General features: G+C 41.2%; 1 protein-coding gene across 3 annotated transcripts in view; it reads left to right on the forward strand.

Moving 5' to 3' along the window:
- Positions 1-1852: 1852 nt before the first annotated feature.
- AFTPH (aftiphilin) overlaps positions 1853-17974 on the forward strand; it is a 42403-nt gene continuing 26281 nt past the window's right edge. For all 3 annotated transcript variants that reach the window (XR_009418031.1, XM_059467625.1, XM_059467626.1), the window contains exons 1-2: positions 1853-2077; positions 10905-12681. Coding sequence is in view for 2 of the 3 variants with exons in the window: in XM_059467625.1 (XP_059323608.1) it covers positions 10915-12681 (1767 nt within the window). In the remaining variant the exon portion in view is untranslated. The remainder of the gene's footprint in view (positions 2078-10904; positions 12682-17974) is intronic.

Here is a 17974-nt window from a genome sequence, read left to right on the forward strand (position 1 = left end):
CTAATCAGCATGAGAAGTGAGAGAGTCATTAAACAATAGAGGAGAGAGTACCAATTAGTGAGAGAACTCTGTAACTTGTAGCTAATGAACACTAATTCCTTTGTTTGCTAAAATGTATAAATAGTAAAAAGTTTTTATAGTTGGTGTACTTGATTTGTGGAATACCACAGAGGATCCAAGCTTGTGCAACTCTGAGATAAATAACCAATGTCTCTCTTGAGTGTGTAATTATTGGCTTGTTGCACTGGGTAAAAAATCTGATTCTTTTGGACAAAACTGGGACTTATGTTGCTGTCTGTGGAGTTTACAGGCAGCATGTTTATTTCATGCATCATTGAAATTATTGGTAAGGCAGATGTAAAAGAGAAGGTAATTATTATTTTACCTTCTCCAATTGTATTATTCACAACAGGAAGATTAACACTCATAGCCAATGACCACCAATTAAACACAGCTGGAATGGAAAATGAATCCTCACGAAGTAGCACCCCACAGTAAGAGATGCTGGAACTTCATGGCTACTGCCAGATATTAGGGGAAGGGGGCGGGGAAGATCTCGTTTCTCTGTTGCTTCACAGCAAAGTATTTCACTGTTTTTACACGATGCCCTCACGATTTGTAAACCGCATTGTTGTAAACGGGGTGAAGGTCGCTGAACGCTAAATTATCCTATTTCCTGTTCCCTCAGGCTTCTCCTCCTATCCCGCCGGGTCAGCACAAGCTTCACTCTGGCTTCTGACACTAAGCTGTGAAAAGGGACCAGCCACCAGGAGGCGAAGTAATAGAGCTTCATTAATAGTCACACAGACTCGTTAATAGTCATCCATGATTATCTTCAGCTATTTTAACAGGATTCAGAACGTCACAGAAACGTTGCATTAACAATATAATTCCCTCCTGCTTCACTGAAGCCTTCTCTTGCGGATTAAATTAGCAGATTAATTATAATTACCCTTAAATGCATTTGAGGTATTTTTATTCCACTAGCCTATGTTAAACATGAAATGTTCTGTTTTAAGCCTTTCTCATCCAAACTACTGCGTGTTTCAACATGGTGTGTACGGATCTAGAGTCTCTGGAGGAGCACAGGCTCTGAGGTGACCTTACTGCTCCTACAGGTGGGGTCGGCCTCTCCTCCAGGCCACCAGTGACAGGACAGAGGCCACAGTTGTAAGCAAGAGAAGGTTTAGGTTGGACACTGGGAGGAATTTCTGCACAGAAAAGGTGATTAAGCCTCGGAAAGGGCTGCCCGGGAGGCGGTGGACTCACGGTCCCTGGAGGTGTTTCAGGGACGACACTGGGTGCCGTGTCCGGCTGGCTCCGCGGTGCCGGGTCACAGCCTGGGCCCGGTGACCTCAGAGCTCTTTCCCAACCGAATTCATTCCGTGATTCCGTAACAAAGCCCTAATGTTACACTTCGCTTGCTATTTTATTAACGTAATTCGTGCCGCGTCGTGACCGCTGCACAGAGCCCTGTTAACCACGGCCCCAGGACGAATGGCAGGCTTTGCACGCTACTCAAACGCTACACTTTTAAACGTTATTCTTTACAATGTTAACACACGCTCGCTGGGGCATGGAACCAGCTGACGTTTAGGGTCCCTTCCAGCCCCAGGCTGCTCTAGGGCCCTGAGTCCCGCCGGCACGGCACGGCACGGCACGGCACGGCACGGCACGGCACGGCACGGCACGGCACGGCACGGCACGGCACGGCACGGCACGGCACGGCACGGCACAGCGGGACGCGCTGAGCGCAGCGCCCGCTCCCTCAGCCCTTTATCCGCAGCGCGGTGCGCGGCGGGGCGCGGGCCGGGCCGGACGTGACGCGGGCGGGGGCGGCGGCGCGGTGCGTGCCGGGAGCGCGGTGGGCGGCGGCGGGCGGGAGGCGGCGGCCGGAGGGGGCCGGGCCGCAGCGACGCGGTTCCTGTCGCCCACAGGGGCTCCCCTCCATGGCGGTTGCCGCGGGAGGCCGCAGATAACCGGCCGCGGCCCCTCTCCCCTTCCTCCCTCCTTCCCTCCCCCTCCCCGCCCGCCGCCATGCCCGCCCGGGCCCCGCCGCCCCCCGCGCAGCCCGCAGGTAAGAGACGGCGGGGGACGGCTCGTTCCCGCCGGGCCCGGCCGCCGAAGGGCGCCGGGGACCCCTGGGCGCTGCCCCCGGGGCGCGGCGGCGGCGGCCGGGGCCTGTCGGGGCAGCGCCGTCCTTGCCGTGGGCCCGCGGGGGAGGGCGGCGGGCCCGGGCGGGGCAGGGCAGGGGGAGCCCCGCCGCTCCCCGGGCTCGTCCCGCCGCGGCCGGAGCGGGGGCTCGGCTTTGTCCTGCGGCGGGGCCCGCGCTTTCCTGGGGTTCAGCTGGGAGAGGGCGCAGGGATGTGGTGCAAGAAGTTCAGCTGTCCTGTGTGTTTGGCTTTTCCTGACAAGCTTTCTCTTTCGAGGGGCGTAGAGTGTGTCTATTGCTAAATGCATCTGGACATGACCGGCTGAACAGAGTTACGATAATTTAAGTACGGCATTTTTCTTTTTGAGGAAGAGGTAATGTCATTCTGAAATGAGGCGAAATTGTTCAAATGCTGTTAGGTCCTGACACTTCGTTTTGCTATGAGAAGTGTCTGCTTGGTGAACCAAAATATAATTTTTTCTTTAGAGAAGACAGTGCCTTAAAAACAACGATTAAACCTTGGGATTCCTTCACAGTGTCAGTAAACTGGCCTCTTAATAGTGACAGCCCTTCCTTCCATTTCAGCACAGAAATGGAAACCGGCAGTTTAATGCTCCTTAAGCAAACATCTGTTCATAAATGACTGGAGTGAGTAGAGAAACATTGCTGACAGGAGCTGCGCTGGGTTGGCTTTACAAGTTTTGTTTCCATGCATGGTTTAAAGCCCAACATGCTTCATTAGAACTCATTTTTCAGCTGTTGAGCCCATGGTAAAGTGAGTTTGATGGATGCTGCTTTTTAGCTGGATTGGTCCTCGGAGATTGAACAAAATTAAAAGTATTTCCTCCTTGTTTTATTCTCTGGACATATATGAACTAGACTTGGAAAGGCAATTAGCCTACTTTAAAAATAAAAATGGTCTGTTGTGTTGTCAGCACAGGCAGAGGGTTGCTCATGCAATGCACAGGTAGCAGTTTCTCCTCCTGAAGCTGGAGCTGTACCTGGAGGAATGTGACATTAATTGTGGGAGCCTGGGGAAGAGTTGGAGTACCTATGGCTACTGAGGGCTTGTTTTGTTTATTTTAAACAGTCATGTCCGTAAGAATAAATAGCATGAATGTGAGAATGAGACTTAAAAATACGTAGAAAAGCTAATGGAGCTCTGGTGTTTTCATTCTGCACTGATAGTTGCATAAAGTACACATTGTATGACCTTTTAAGGTCATGTGAAAGTATGACCTCTTGTTTTTATTTCCTTAATTTGTTTATAAGTAAGCAGTTGAAGGATCTCAGCCTCATTTGTTTTTTTAATGTACTTTGTTTTTGCTCAGATTGTGTTTTTGTTTAGCAAAGGATTTAATAGGCTATAAAATCTGGAGTTCACACAGTGAATCATACTTGTGTCACATATTGCTGGTGATGAGGGCTCTATGTGATCTCTACAATTCTGCTTAAAAACTCCACCAGTAGCTTACTGAGCTAACACAAGCCTTTTAACACCTTAATTACCCAAAGTAATATTCTGAAACTTTCAGTGCTTTGAAAAGACTTGTCTTTCACAGTGGAAATAATAGAGCACCTTAGATGGACCTCAGTCAGCTCTGCCTTTTCCTCTTGAAATATTCATTGAGCTGTCCTTGCAGGGCTGTGGTGGTATCAGTTGGAAATCCAGTGGTAAAGAAACTGATGCTCGATCGAGTTGTTTTCACTACACTCTGCAGCATAATTTTCTTGCAGATACCATTATCTCTCTCGACAGAACATTCATTCCTCTCTGTGCTATTGTGCTGTTTGACAACTTAAACTGCTTCTTTGTGAACATTTCAGCGCAATGACATGCTCACCCTTTCATGGGGATTCAAAATACTTATAATTTTTCTGGGTAGTTAGAGAAGTGCCTTAGATCCTACTCATTCCTAGGTGTTAGAAATTTTGTCTGTTAGATTTTCTCCTTTGTGCAAAAAAACCACACTGAGTAAGCTGCTGCTATGCACGCACACAGAGAAATAAAGCCTTGAAATGCCTTGTTTGAAAACTGACAGTCTCATTTTCTGTAGACTTTCTTTCATGCTAATGTCTTTGGCAATTAAAGTTCTCAATTGTAAGGAATATTTCTGTATTGGTGCCACTTGCAAGGTGATCTAAGAAATCTGCTGTAAAGCAAGTAATTTGGGTTTTTCAAATCCAAGAGCCCTGTGTTGGGAGAACCACAGGGAAGGGCAAATCCTCTCTTCACTTGACTGTGTTTGGAAGTAGGGTGAAGGAAACGTGACACCTCAAGTTCATATGTCTGTTGATAAGCGATGGAAAATAGATTTTATTCTTTGGAGTATTAGGTGTCCCTCCTGTATTGTGTTTTTAATATGAGGTAATGTCTGTAGGTGGGATAAATGGTGAATAAGTACGTCTGCTCCCTGGAAAACAAGCAGTGAGTACATTTGCAGTAATGGGAGCAGACCCATGGCTGTTTTCCTTGTGCCAGGCTGTGGGAGAAGCTGTCACAGCAGAGTGCAGCCCTGGGCAGCTCTGATCCACTCTGTGCTGCAGCCTCTGTGAAGTTTGAAGGGTTTAGAAGTGATGGAGATCACACTGCTCTGTGGGCAAGTCTCTGAGAACGCTTGACCCTAGGTAATCTAGTTCTAATACTTTCTAATCTAACTTCTTTTTATCCTAATTTAGAACACATTCCCAGCTAGTATGTTCGAGGGTAACATCCAGAAATAGATTTCTCACTGAGTTAAGCGCTGTTTTAAAATGAATTTAAGAAACCATAAGAATGAAAACATCTGAGTTATGTGTTACTTGTAGCATCTGTCTTTACAGATTGTGTGGCTGTGTGCTGTGTGTTGGACACAAGTGCTGCATTCCACAGAGCCAGACTGTAACCTGGTTGACTGTCCCAGCCACTTGTGTTTGCCCATATGAATTTAAGATGTGCTTGTTCTTACAACATTTTCCCCACTTTCTGTTTACAGATTTATGTACAGCTGCAGCTGTTAAAGCATATCAGTAGACTTTGAGTTGAAGCATTTTTTTGCTTATAGTAACTTTGTGGACAACCTGGTCTTTTAGGTTTGGCGAGTAATGCTATTCTTGGTTAAAAAAGGAGTTTAATGAAGCAACAGAACATTCAGATTCATATTTTCCAACAGCTCTTCTGATTCTGCAGCTAAGCCAAAATGAAACAGGAAGAAGGGGAGCAGCACAACTACTGATAATACATGTTTACTTCTTTATATAGTTTAACAACATTTAAAATGGAAGTGCTTATATCCAGGATCTGTTTAAATTTCTCATGTGTGCCACCTAACTTGGTCCTCCTGCATTGTCAGTGATGAGAGGAAGAGCAGCACTGTCAAAGAGGTTTGAATATGGAATAGGCTGGATTGTCTAGGGGTGCCTGGTGTTTAATGCCAGCCTGGGGAGCACAGGAGAACAGGAAGAATGAGCTGCCTGAGATTAGTGCCAGATTCTTGGTGAAGCTGTCCTGAGTTCTGTTACTTTTATGTTCAGTATACATACAACACTTTGTAATAGGAAGTGTCCAGCAAATTTAGTGTTTGAAACCACAGTAATGTATGGTGGAATTGATTAATTCCAAATGGTTGGTAGTGAGAAATTAAGCTTAGATATGTTTGCCTACTGGAACTGGAGAATATTGTTTTCCTCAACTCATCCATGTCCAAGAAAAGGTGCTCTGAAACTCCTGCTTTGGGTAATGGGCCTTCTGGCTGTAGCAGCATTAAGTTCAAAATCGAAAACATTGATTTCTTGGAGGCTTTATGAAGTAAACATTTTCTTGCTCTATTTTGTTTGCTGGTAACTATTTCCAAAAATAAAAGTAAGCTTATTAAACCAATTTAAGAACATATTGACTTCAGCCTGGACAGACTCTCTCTAGAGTGGATTTGGATTGCAGAAATGCTGTACTAACAGACAGGCTCTCCTCATTTACAACTACCATTCTAGAAATAAGTTCTCAGGTGCAGAAAGACTGGGAATCTGGTTTCCATTGTTCTTAAGCCAAAGAAAAGGCAAAGAGATAATGGAAAAGGATAGCTTTTCCTACTGGAAGCCAACACTGTGCTGTAATAAGAAGTCTAAATCTGGTCCTTACTGTGATATTTTTGGCATTTGCTAGAGGAATTCCCTTGCAGTAAGAGTTAAATGTTCTAGGAAAGATCAGATGCTAGCAGCTAATGACTTGAATCCATCTCCTTGCCATTGCAGGGCTTTTACTGTAAGGTGTTTCAGTAATATTGTAATTTCTGTCATGGAGATCTTGATTGTGCCGTTTCTGATTATTGTGTTTCCTGTATGCTTTAAGGAGGTGGTTTGCTTAACTCAGCTTTTCTTCAGAATAATCCACAGCTGAGAGGTTATTCACTGCTTTGCTTCCTCTCAAGTTAAAGGAAACATTCTGCCTTACAAGGGGTTTCTTTTGAATTTCCATGCCTCAAGTGTTTCTTTAGACATACTCTTTGAGACCTCCTGATTTTTTAGGTGTTATGTAAGAGCCAAACATGCTGTTTCAAGTCTTGCCTTAGAAGATACACAGAGAAGGAACTATTTATACCTGCTTTTGTGTAGTGTAATTGCATTGTTCTCTATGCTGCCTAGTCTTTGTTAGGCTGTTGCTATTACTCTACAAAAAGGTAGTGAACAAGGATGTGATCTGTGTGTGAGGAAAGCACATATTGTTCCCTATTTACTGCAAACAAATAAGCAGATAGCCTGGTTTTGTTGTAAATGTTTTGAAAACCTAGTTAGTGATCAGAAAAGGAGGATTTGCATTTTCTCTTTCCAGTTCCTTGCCTATCAAAATTTTTTTAGCATTACTGATTTGTTTTCTTTTAATGTTTCAAATTAACTTGAATTGCCTTCTTAAATGCATGTGACTTGAGAAAAAAGGTTTGAACCTTGAATCTTAATTAATTAAGCAGCTTTTTTTTCCTTTAGAGTACAATGTCAATATGTTTTGTGATTGTATTGGTGAATTGCATTTATAGTATGTGAGGGTATTGGTGAATTGCATTTATAGTATGACTTACACAGTGGTCTCCTGTTTGCGGTACTGAAATTTTTTGAGAAATCCCTTGATGGTGAGCTTTAGAATTTGAATATAAAGAAGCACATGGAAGCAAGAACTAGCATTTCCAGTTAATAAAAACCCAACAAGCAAACAGGTAAAAGAAAGAAATACAGAAAATGGCATATGAAATTCATCTGAAATTCTTTATTTTTCCTAGAAAACCTTGCTGCAACCATGTGCCATGAGCAATTGATAGAAATCTGTCTTCAGTCTAATCTTTAACTGTTGAGATCTGCAGAAGTTACTGGCATTTGTCAGCATAAATCTGTTTGTGTTTGTGACTAAAGCAATCCACTAAACATGAACACTTTAGCTGTGTCAGATTCCTCTCCTCGGGGTGTAAGGTCTGATGCCAGAAACCTGGGTTGTTACTTATTACAAATCACAGAAGTTTGGCAAGTTATGCTCTGTTACACAAGTAAAGGCTGTTATAATTGCCTTCAAATCACAATCCTTATGATAATAGTGTACTGAAAAATTGGTGGTTTCTTTTAAGAAGTACATATTTATAGAATCTATAAGTGAACAGAGTTAACTTTATACTAGACTTTTAAATTTGGTCACCAATTGGCTCAAAAACAAGATGATGAATAATCCATATCATTGGTCATAGAACTTGTTCAAATTCTACTTTGGTTAAATCACATTGTAAACATCACTTGAAATACCAGGTTTACAGGATAATGTAGCAGAATGTCTTGACCAAGGATATGTCTGAGTTGGGTAAAAGGACTACAAAAGATGAAGCCACAGTGCCAGCTGTATTTGAAATGCCAGACAAAGCAGGGATTAACTAAATGAAATAAGGAACAAAGTATTTGTTCTGTCAGACCTGTGGGTTTTCACCAAAGGTTTCAATGGACAATAACTGATTTGGTTTCTAGCTGGCAGATAGAACACTTTTGGAAGTCATGAAAGAGGACCATAATGAAATTCTTTCTGAAGAAAACTACATTAAGACTATAAAATACCCATGCTGTTTTATATTGTGAGGAGAATTGGGATTATGCCCAGTTTAAGAATTTATCACTGATTAGTCAAGAGGAGGGGGAATACTATTATGATTTTTTTCCTTTTCTTACAGTTTGAGTTCTGTCAACAACAATTAAATTGTGTCAGTTGTAACCTTACACTCATTTATAATGCAGATTCATACATTTTGGAGCTCTCTGTTTTTGGCTTTTAAAATACAGCAGTAGCATAACTGGAAGTACCTGACATTTAAACAGTAATTATGCAGAAGTGCATACAGTTGGTTAGGCAGTGGGTTCTTGTGGATTAAACACATAGTAGACTATCAAACTTGTGATCAAATTTTTAAAAGTACAGTTAATGTTCCTTGCAGATCCTGTTTTGGCAACTGTTACTGAAATGTAGCTGGAGCATTGTGCTGCTGGACTGCTGCTTTGTAAATGGTCCCTGTGTTGTTTTAAAAGTTCTTTGAAATGAAAAATTGAAGGAAGTTTCTTCTGCTCTATGTCAGAAGTTGCAGGAGAGAAAGTTTTTAAATGGTCAGACATCTTCCTACATGTTCAATTGGGTTTTGGCTGTTTGCTTCAGCTCCCATGCAGTTGTCTTTGTCCTGTGCTTATCCTTATTATTCTTGTCTCCCCTTTTTCACGTTAACTGGAAAGGAAATTAGTCTTGTGGGTAAATTCCCTGTGGTTGTGATGCTTGCTCCTCTCACATTATTCAGTTTGTTTTCTGAAACTGCATATTTGGGTTATTTTAGATCATCCTTGCCTCCAAGGATGTTCTCAACTCTGTTGGGATTTATTTTTGGCTGAGGTTAAAATAGTCATACAGTAAATGGTCAACCAAAAAATGGGTAGAGTTGTTATGATGGATAGTATATGAATTTTTCTTGGGATATCTTACCAAAATGAGATCCACTAAGGTAAGGTGGTATAGTTAGTAACACACAGACCTGAATGTGATATTTCAAATTACTCTGGTGAAAACCAAACTCTAAATCTGAAAAGACTTAAAACACATGGTTTTTGATCAACTATACAGACAAGTTTTTCTTTTAATGGGAAAGTTCAGAAGTTTAGAGTGAGTGAAGCTCTTCTCTCAAATAAATACCTTGTTAAGCAGCTGGTGCTGAGTAAGCCTATGTGGGAGCTTGTTGACAACTTAGGCTTTATTCTAAACAAAATTCCTTTGCAGTTCTCTTCTGTTTGCATGTTATGTTACAAATTACTTCATGCTTTCATTTGATAAGCATGGTGTACTTTTGTAACTGCAAACTACCCTTTCAAAAAGAAATTTTATGTTAGTCACCTCAAGGATGCCAGTTTCCTGGCAAATATCAAGTGCTTGGTATGTTGTGCTTGAGAAGAACTGCAGAGCTCCATTTGTTGCTTTTTTACCCTTTGTGTGCTGCTCCTGAGGTGCTTTTACAAACTTGTTTGCTAAAGGCACTGGATATAAGGATCATGTTTTATCTGTGTTGCAGAACTAGTGTTATAAAGTCTGCACTTATTCTGGTGGTTAGAAGTTCAAATATTTGCCAGTATGTCTAGGTTGTTTCCACTCTTTTTCTGTAGGTGAGGCTTAGTGTTATTATGGTTCATTCATGTCAAGTGTCATTTGAAATGGAGAGAGATTGGTGTGAGCTCTTCTTTGAAGGGTTTGAAGTTATGGACTAGTTCAGTGATGTGTACAACTGTGAATTTATGCATACTAATAGTTATTGTTTCATTAATTGCACACAGCATTGAAAAAGTCAAGCTCATTCTTTAGGAAAGAAAATTTTCCACCCATACCTGGCTTGTTCCTGCAATGGTTTGCAATGTTAAGACAGAGAAAGTCCTTAATCTGTTTCTATCTAGGCCATGGGAATACTTTCTTCTTTTTTCTTTTCCCCCTGTGGTTTAGTGATTTGTGGTTAAATACTTTATGAATAATTGTGCTCAGCTCTCTTTTTGAGAATAAGTTTTGATGGAGTGTGTTTGGCTCTAGGCTTTACTGGTGGCCTCATGATGGCATTTCTCAGCTGGTTCCTGAGACAGAAGCAGGCTGGTGGCAGCAGAGATGGAGGCAATGTGTTGGCTTGTGGGTGGGAAATCCAGAGAACAGGGCAACCAAACTGGTAGAAAGAGAGTAGGGCAGCAGGTCATAGCTAGTGGTTCTAACAGCAGTTCCTTCCTCCACTCCTTCACCATTTCAGAGCTTATGGAAGCCCTTTTTGAAGTCTTTGACAGTGATGAAGGTCCCTTGTTTGTATGGCTGTTGTGACATTGTCCATGGAGTGGCTTAATGCCTGTCACACACCTGAGCACACAAGGAGGGTGGCAAATCATGGACCAGGGTCACTGGCACTTTTGTGAACTGCTGGTGATGGGAGGTAGAGAACTGATGAGTTAAAACTGAATTTAGTTGTGCCAGTGTGTTGCACAACAGCTCAAGGTGATAATTTCAGCACTGTCTGCTGACAATTTGATCATGTAATAGTTTAGAAGAGACTTGAACTGTCCCAATAGATTCTTTGTGACCTGTAAAACACATGGGTTTGGGGAGTGTTTCTTTCTGATACCTAATACAGATATTGACCTATATACACACTTTAAAAATGAGGCATGAAACTGTAAAAATGAAATATGTAAGAAGATGAAAGCTAGCCCAGTTCTAACATAGCTCTGTTTTCCTCTCATACAGAAATACATTAATGTTGAAGCAGAACCAAACAATGGAACCAGACATTATTCGAATGTACTCCTCATCCCCTCCACCACTTGACAATGGAGCTGATGATGATGATGAAGATGAGTTTGGAGGATTTTCTGGTGTGAGCACTGCTGGTGTAGCTTTTGCTGATTTTGATACAGCGGACTACAGTCATCCAAAGGAAGAGTTTATACCCACAAATCATTTCATCCCACTCCATGATTATTCTGACAATGTAGCTAGCATTGCAACTTTCACATCTGTTAAAAATGGTAAAGATAAAGACTGCATTGCAGAGCTTCCTACTCATCCTAAGGAGCTTTCTGATATGTCAGCTACTAGTACTATCAAAGAAAAATCTAAGTTTAGAACTTCAGGTACCGCTTTAGAAGATGTAAACAGAAGGGGGGAACAAAGAGACAACACTGGAAAATCAGAGGGTTTTTCTTCTCATGTGGTTAGAACTGGTGTAACAGTTGAGAGGCAGGATGAGCAAATAGATGCTTGTAATGGTGAGAAACTTCCGTGTCTAGAGATTCTAACAAACGGATTTGCAGCATCAGACCCTGTAAATCCTCAGGGAACAGAAGATCTAGACAGTATTGGTGACTCAAAGGGACTGAAAACTCTTAGCACCCATAGTACTGAGCAAAATTTGAACTCAATGCCTAGCTCAGGTGAAGATGTTGCAGATTTTGCTACCTTCTCAAACAAAACCCCAATCCATTTAGAGGGAGCAGAGCCTACAATATGCAGTGTTCTTAATGAAAGAGACTCAGTGAGCATTCAGGAGAATAACAGAATAAACAGAGTAACTCATAGTGAAGAAGAGCTTTGCATTTCAGAAATTAGTTATGAACAGGGTCCCTCAGCACTGGAATTTGCAATTTCTAGTACATCTCAAACAACTGGAAGTTCAATATGCACTACAGAGAATGGAGAGCACAGTGGGAGGAGAAGACAACATCACATAGAGAATGGCAAAGATTTTAGTAGGTCTGAGGACTCTTCAAAAGCAGCAGACATCAAGACTGATAAGATCCAAAGCCTCAGCTGTGATCCTGCAGGAGACAAACTGGGTGGTGATGAAGATCTCAAGAATGGTGGAAGTAGCACTGGAGTTGTAGTTTGCAGTGACAAACATGATGTGTTTGGTGACTTTGGTTCAGTCAGCAGTGCATCTCCCACCTTCAGGAATGCTGAAGGCTCAGTAAATGCTCTCGATTCAGAGAGAACTCCTGAGCAGCCCGCACACGTCAGCGAACCAAACGAGGAGTTTGGTGAATTCAGGGACACGAGTACTGTGTGTCAGCAGCCAGCAGGTTTGGACCAGGCTGAACTAAATCAGGCTGCTGGCACTTTAGAATGTGATACTACCAGTAAAACTTCTGGGGTAGACTTCCAGCATACTACTGAGGTAGAAAATGGTGACGATACTGAATTTGGAGACTTCGATTCGGTGCCAAAACCTCAAGATGAGAGTGTTGCTTTCCAGGACTCGGATGACTTTGCGGACTTCAGTTCAGCAGGTTGTGACCAGGCCACAGACTGGAATGCTTTTGAAGATGAACAAAAAGACAGCTGTTCTTGGGCTGCCTTTGGAGACGAGCAGGCTGGTGAATCTCATCACAGAAAAGAGACGTGGCAGTCACATAGGACAGATGTGTCTGCCAGGAGCGATGGCCCAGTGTTCCACAAGACTGACAGTGCTGCTCTAGCATCTTTCCAAGGGACTATCAGTAAGCAAGAGCTATCACCTTCAGTTCAGGTAAGAGTTTACTTTGATTTTCTTAAGTCTTGTTCTGCTCTTGTGCATACAGTTCTTCCTGGTTCCTGCTTCTGCGTACAACAAATATTTGAATAGTCCTTGTTTGCCTTTCAGGAGAGATTTAATGTGCTCTGTGAGGTGGGCTGGCATGAAACATTATGCTGTGTTTGGATCTTGCAGATCTTTGCAGCACTGTTACTTCCCACAGACAAATGAGCAAGGTGTGCTGGAACTTGTAGGAATGTGTTTTGATGATTACATGTGATCATTTACATAAATTGATCAAAGGAATAAGCCAACATGAACATTTTAGGGCCTGTGATAGTTTTTCCTTTTGCTTCATTGTTTACTGCCTTTTGGGGAGGCACTCTGTTGCCTTTTTGTAAAATAGTGGTGTGACCAGAAGCTGGGATTACTGGTTCCCAAAATTTTCCATCAACATTCTCTATCTGTGTTTTCAAAACCTGATTAAAAATGATGATTTGATTTGTAACTAGTTGTACTAATTCACTTAGAGCAGACAGCATGATAAAACAAAAGCTGTGGAATTCCGTCTTGGGTATTCAAACTCCTGGGAAGTTAACTCTTTAAAAGTTCTGTTAGGTATTAATTGTGGGGAGCTGCACATTCTAACAACATCACAGAGGACTGGTGATTTGTTAAAGCTGCTGCTATTTCTAATTAGAAGTTTCCAGGAGAGGGAAGTAAATAGGTTTATTTCATACCACTTCTCCTATGTTTTCTGCTTTCATTGCTAAATATTCATTAATTCCTAATTAGTTACTTCCTAAACCTTTTTGACAGTCATTTTGAGATCTGTGGCTATTCATACAAAGACTTTTTTTGTTAAGCATTTAATAATACTTTTACAAAATCCAGAACAAGAATTTCAGTTTAGAATTTTCTTCAAAGCTTCTTTTTGTTCATGTCATGCCATGTGAGTAGTTTAGAGTATGCCCTGTCTTTTTGAAGCGTGCAGCAGCACCAGCAGTAAAGGGTGTTAGTGCTAATATGTGTCTGAAAGGTTTGGATCTTCTCTGGCAATAAAAGGAAATGAGGTAAGTCCTTTCTTTCAGGACCTTGCTCAGTGACAGCCCTGCCTCTTCCCATTTCCTACCAGTGACAGGTGAAATGGCTTTTCAGGAGGTTGTGCCAGCTGGAGCTCTGCCAGCATCAGTAAATGGAATGGAGCTTTTGGGACTTAGCACTGATTTCTTGTCACGTTAAAAGCTGTGAGCCTCAGGTCCTTGCTCTTCCTGCCTGCTGTTCCGTGCAGTGACTAACTCCAAACCTCAAAGAGATTTCACAAGCCAAAAAAAAAAAGGCTCCTGAGTAAACCTGCAGGCAGAGTTTTGTGTCTGTGTCAGACCTTGCTTTATCACCTGAATGTGTTGGTCCATTTCTTAAGCTGAAAGCACAAATCCATTGTTACCTATTCACCCATAAAATTAGAGAATACTAAGATTATTGCAATTAATCTCAATTGTTTCTCTTGCCACTTGAAAGACTGTCCGGAATCTGAGAAAGAAATGGGGTGGGGAGATGATTCTAGTAAATCATCCCTTTTTTCTTGTAATTAATTAATATTAAGGGATAGCCTGAAGGTTTCAAATATTTATTTTCACTTAAAGTTTTCTGTGATTTTATGATAGATTTTCAATAGAAAACACTTCTGAATGTAGATATTTATAAAAACAGAACCCTCAGAGGCTCTGTAATTAAGTTTTCCCTCCCCAAGCCTGCCTTAACAAAAGATAAAAGTCAAGTAAACTGGAAGTTCCTTACTTAAAGTCTGCCATGAAGTCTAATTGTAAAGCAAATTTTAAGACTTCAAGTTTTTTCATTCCTTCTCTTTATGCTACAGTCAGTTGTGACTGTTTGGATCTAAAGTGATGTTCTTCTTCCTCTGCCAATGAGGAAGTACAGCTGAGAGAATGTTTTACGCAAATAAACTGGAGAGGAAGTTGAGCTGGACATGTTTTCTCTGTTGCAATAGTTTCCTTAGCCTTGCAGTATCAATTGCTACATTTTTTTTCAGTTAACTCTTAAAGCAGTAGTTATTTTGTAAGTGCTTGAAGTTTCGGAGGGATCTACTAAAACTTTTTTTATATTAAAAAATCCTTGTTTTAAAATTAAATAGTAATTCTGTTTATAATCCAATGAGCCACAGTTTGCTAAATTGCTGTTAGGAACAGAGGTTAACTAATGAGTCAGCATGAGCCAGCAGACAGCCCTGGTACTCTGAGTGCAGAAGCTTAGTAAAATTAAACTCAGATTTTGATCAGCTTCCTTGCTGTCATTTGAGAGGTTGTCACTGAGGTCAAAACACAAAATATGGCATTTTAAAGTTGTTGCCAATCTTCTGTTTGACAGGTATTAAACTTGGTTCTGCAGCTGTTTGATGCAAGAGCAGAAATACTGGCAGGCAAGATAAATCTGGTGAGAGGGAAGAGAACAAAGTTTGTTATTACCAGCCTAAAGAAGGGTAGGGAGGAGGAGATTACCTGCATCAATGTGTTGCTGGCAGATCTAAAAAGCATTTGCTGTAGCAACCCAAAGGGAGCAGGCCGTGTACAAACAGTGCATGTGTTAGACACTTGAGATAGATGGGAAAATTGAGATCTCAGCTTAGGCTAAAGGTGAGCTGGGATCGTTTACAAGATACTGAATACACTTGATCAGTGATGGTGAGGCTGGGAGAGTCACTGTAATGTGGTGATGAAAGAATCCTGAATGGTGTATAAACAGAATGATCCTAATGGAATTCTTTGCAAAAGCAGAAAATTGAAAAGGCTACTTAGCCAGCAGCAATGCTGTTTAAATGTGGAAATAATGTATACAGCAATTTTCATCCATCAGAATGCAGCATGAAAGCAAAGTTATTTATCAGTAGCTCAAGTTTCCATTGAAAAGGTCTCTATGTATTTTCCTTTGTTTCTTAGTTTGTAGATTCTGAATGTGGAGATGGCAGTAAAATATTGTGCTTTCTGAATGCAGTCTTGATTGCACAATGTATGTATGATGGGCAAACTGTTTAAAGACTGTGGATTTGGTATAATCTTTAATTAAAAATAGGCTTTGCTTCAATTCAACTACTTAATACAGTTTTTATTAGAAAATATACAATATAAAGGATGAAACTAAGAGGTGGGAAGTTCACAAAAATTCCCTTATATAGTCACATGTAGTGGCAAAAAGATTATGGTCTTTTCTTCCTTGCCTTTGGTCTCAGGCTCTCTGAATTCTGCTCACAATTTGCAGTGCAGGATTTGTAACATGCTGACCTGTTCTGTTCAGTGGTTCTGTGTGGAGGGGAGAGGAGGAAGGGCATGGTATGCACAAACTACCATCTGAACCCATATTAATGCTGCATATACCTTAATCCATTTAGTTTCTGTCTGCAGCAGAAAAGATCTAATGCCTGGTTTCAGTATGGCTGCACTCTGCATTAGAGATGTGCCTTTGTGTTCAGTAACAGATTTAGGATGTAGTTGTGGGTGAAATGGTTGATCCAACAAGTCTTGAGCAAATCTGCACAAGCATTAGTCCTTTCCATGAAATCCCATTGCACACTACCAGGTTTTGTTTATGATGAATATAAGGCTTGTAGGGCAGCTTTTCCCATGAGATAATGCTGAGCATTAGTCAGCTGAGGGGGTTACTCTGCTGCATTAAGAATATATGTGTGTGTGTATATATATATATATATATATATAGGATTCAGCAGTGAGGCACAAGAGCAGTAATAATCCATGGTAATGGTGTGGGTGGGGAATATGGCTGTGCCTGCCTTTGTGCAAGGAGCATGGGCATCTCCAGAGCAATAGGAGCTAAAGAAGGGCTCGGTTGGAAGGCCAGATCTTACCTGTGACTTAACAAATCCTGGCAAGGGCTGAAGGAAAAGGTGAACAGTCCTCCAAGTGGATTTTAAGGTTCTCCACTTATTAGAGAGCCCGTGCAGGCTCTGCCTCTTTGGATTAATCAGTGTGGGCGAGGCACAGTTACTGAGCCATGAATAGGCACCCAGACAAAGAAAGCCCTGGATCACTGTCATTTGGAGTGTACTCTGTCTTGGGCAATGAGCATCCTTTTGGAGAAAAGTAATTATGACCATAAAGACTTCAGCCCCTCAGTTCAGTAAGGTAAATTAAAATAGTACTGGCTGCTTATGTAAACATACCCTTTTGGAAAGGTTTGGGGGTTTTAAGTCCACAGCACAGTTCTGAAGTATTTGCAGCTGTATAACAGTAAAAATCACACTATTAGAAGTAATCAGTAATTGCTGGTTTTCAGAACAGACTGGCTGAGGGGAATCTTGCAAAAGAAAATAGTTTGAGAGAGGGTTGTTTTAGCATTACTATTTATGGACAAAATTATTTTCCATTTTGTACACGTAAGTGTCATCTGCTGTACTTCCTCTCGGAGTCTGACTGAAAAGTTAGTACAACACCAGTAGGTAACAACAACGTGACAAACTGGAATGGTCAGTGAGTTTTATGTACTCACAATAAATAACTCTTAAACTGGACTTTGCTTGCATGGAAGATGCAATATTTGATGCATTCTTCAGCTGAGGGAGAATAAATGGTGAAGGTTCCAGCAGGAAGGAGAGAGACAGCTTCATATTTCTAGCCTGAACTTCCCTGCAGTTTCTAACACTCTCAGATCAAGCAGTAAAAAGAGAAGAGAAATCTTAACTTTTTTTCCCCCTTAAGCCACTACATTTTCAGATTTGCTTTGCAGCTGAGCTCAAAACTTTTATAGTTATGCTTTTAAAATGGGTTTGGGATATTTAGGACTAACATTGCCTTCTTTAATTCTTTAAATTACTGTTTAAAAAAATCTTGATTCCTCATTTTATGTTGATGAAGGGTTTTTTAGCTCTTGTGGCATCCTCTTTCTGATTTGCAAATCTCAGTCTAGGATCAGTGTTTCCATTATAAATTTATCATGTAAATAAAAATGCATATTTCAATTCAGTTTTTTACATCTAAGAAATTTATGGCACTACCTTATACTAACCATCTTTTAAAGTGGGGATGAAGATATGCCATCACATTTGAAACATGAGAAGTTAAACCAGTTTTCTTTGTAAGCTTTGCTTCTCTTTACTCAGGAGTTTTTCTGCCTGCATCTGTTCTCCTATTGCTTCTGAGGAGGTGTTGCCTCCTCAAAGAAACAAATTGTTGCTATGTGAAAAGGAAATGGATTCATAGTTTATACAGTCCATAAACTGTTTCAAAGAAAAAACCATCCCCATTCCATTGAGAACTTAGGGATTTGTTCATTTGCT

The sequence above is a fragment of the Ammospiza nelsoni genome, chromosome 3, assembly GCF_027579445.1.
Source record: "Ammospiza nelsoni isolate bAmmNel1 chromosome 3, bAmmNel1.pri, whole genome shotgun sequence".
NCBI lineage: Eukaryota > Metazoa > Chordata > Aves > Passeriformes > Passerellidae > Ammospiza > Ammospiza nelsoni.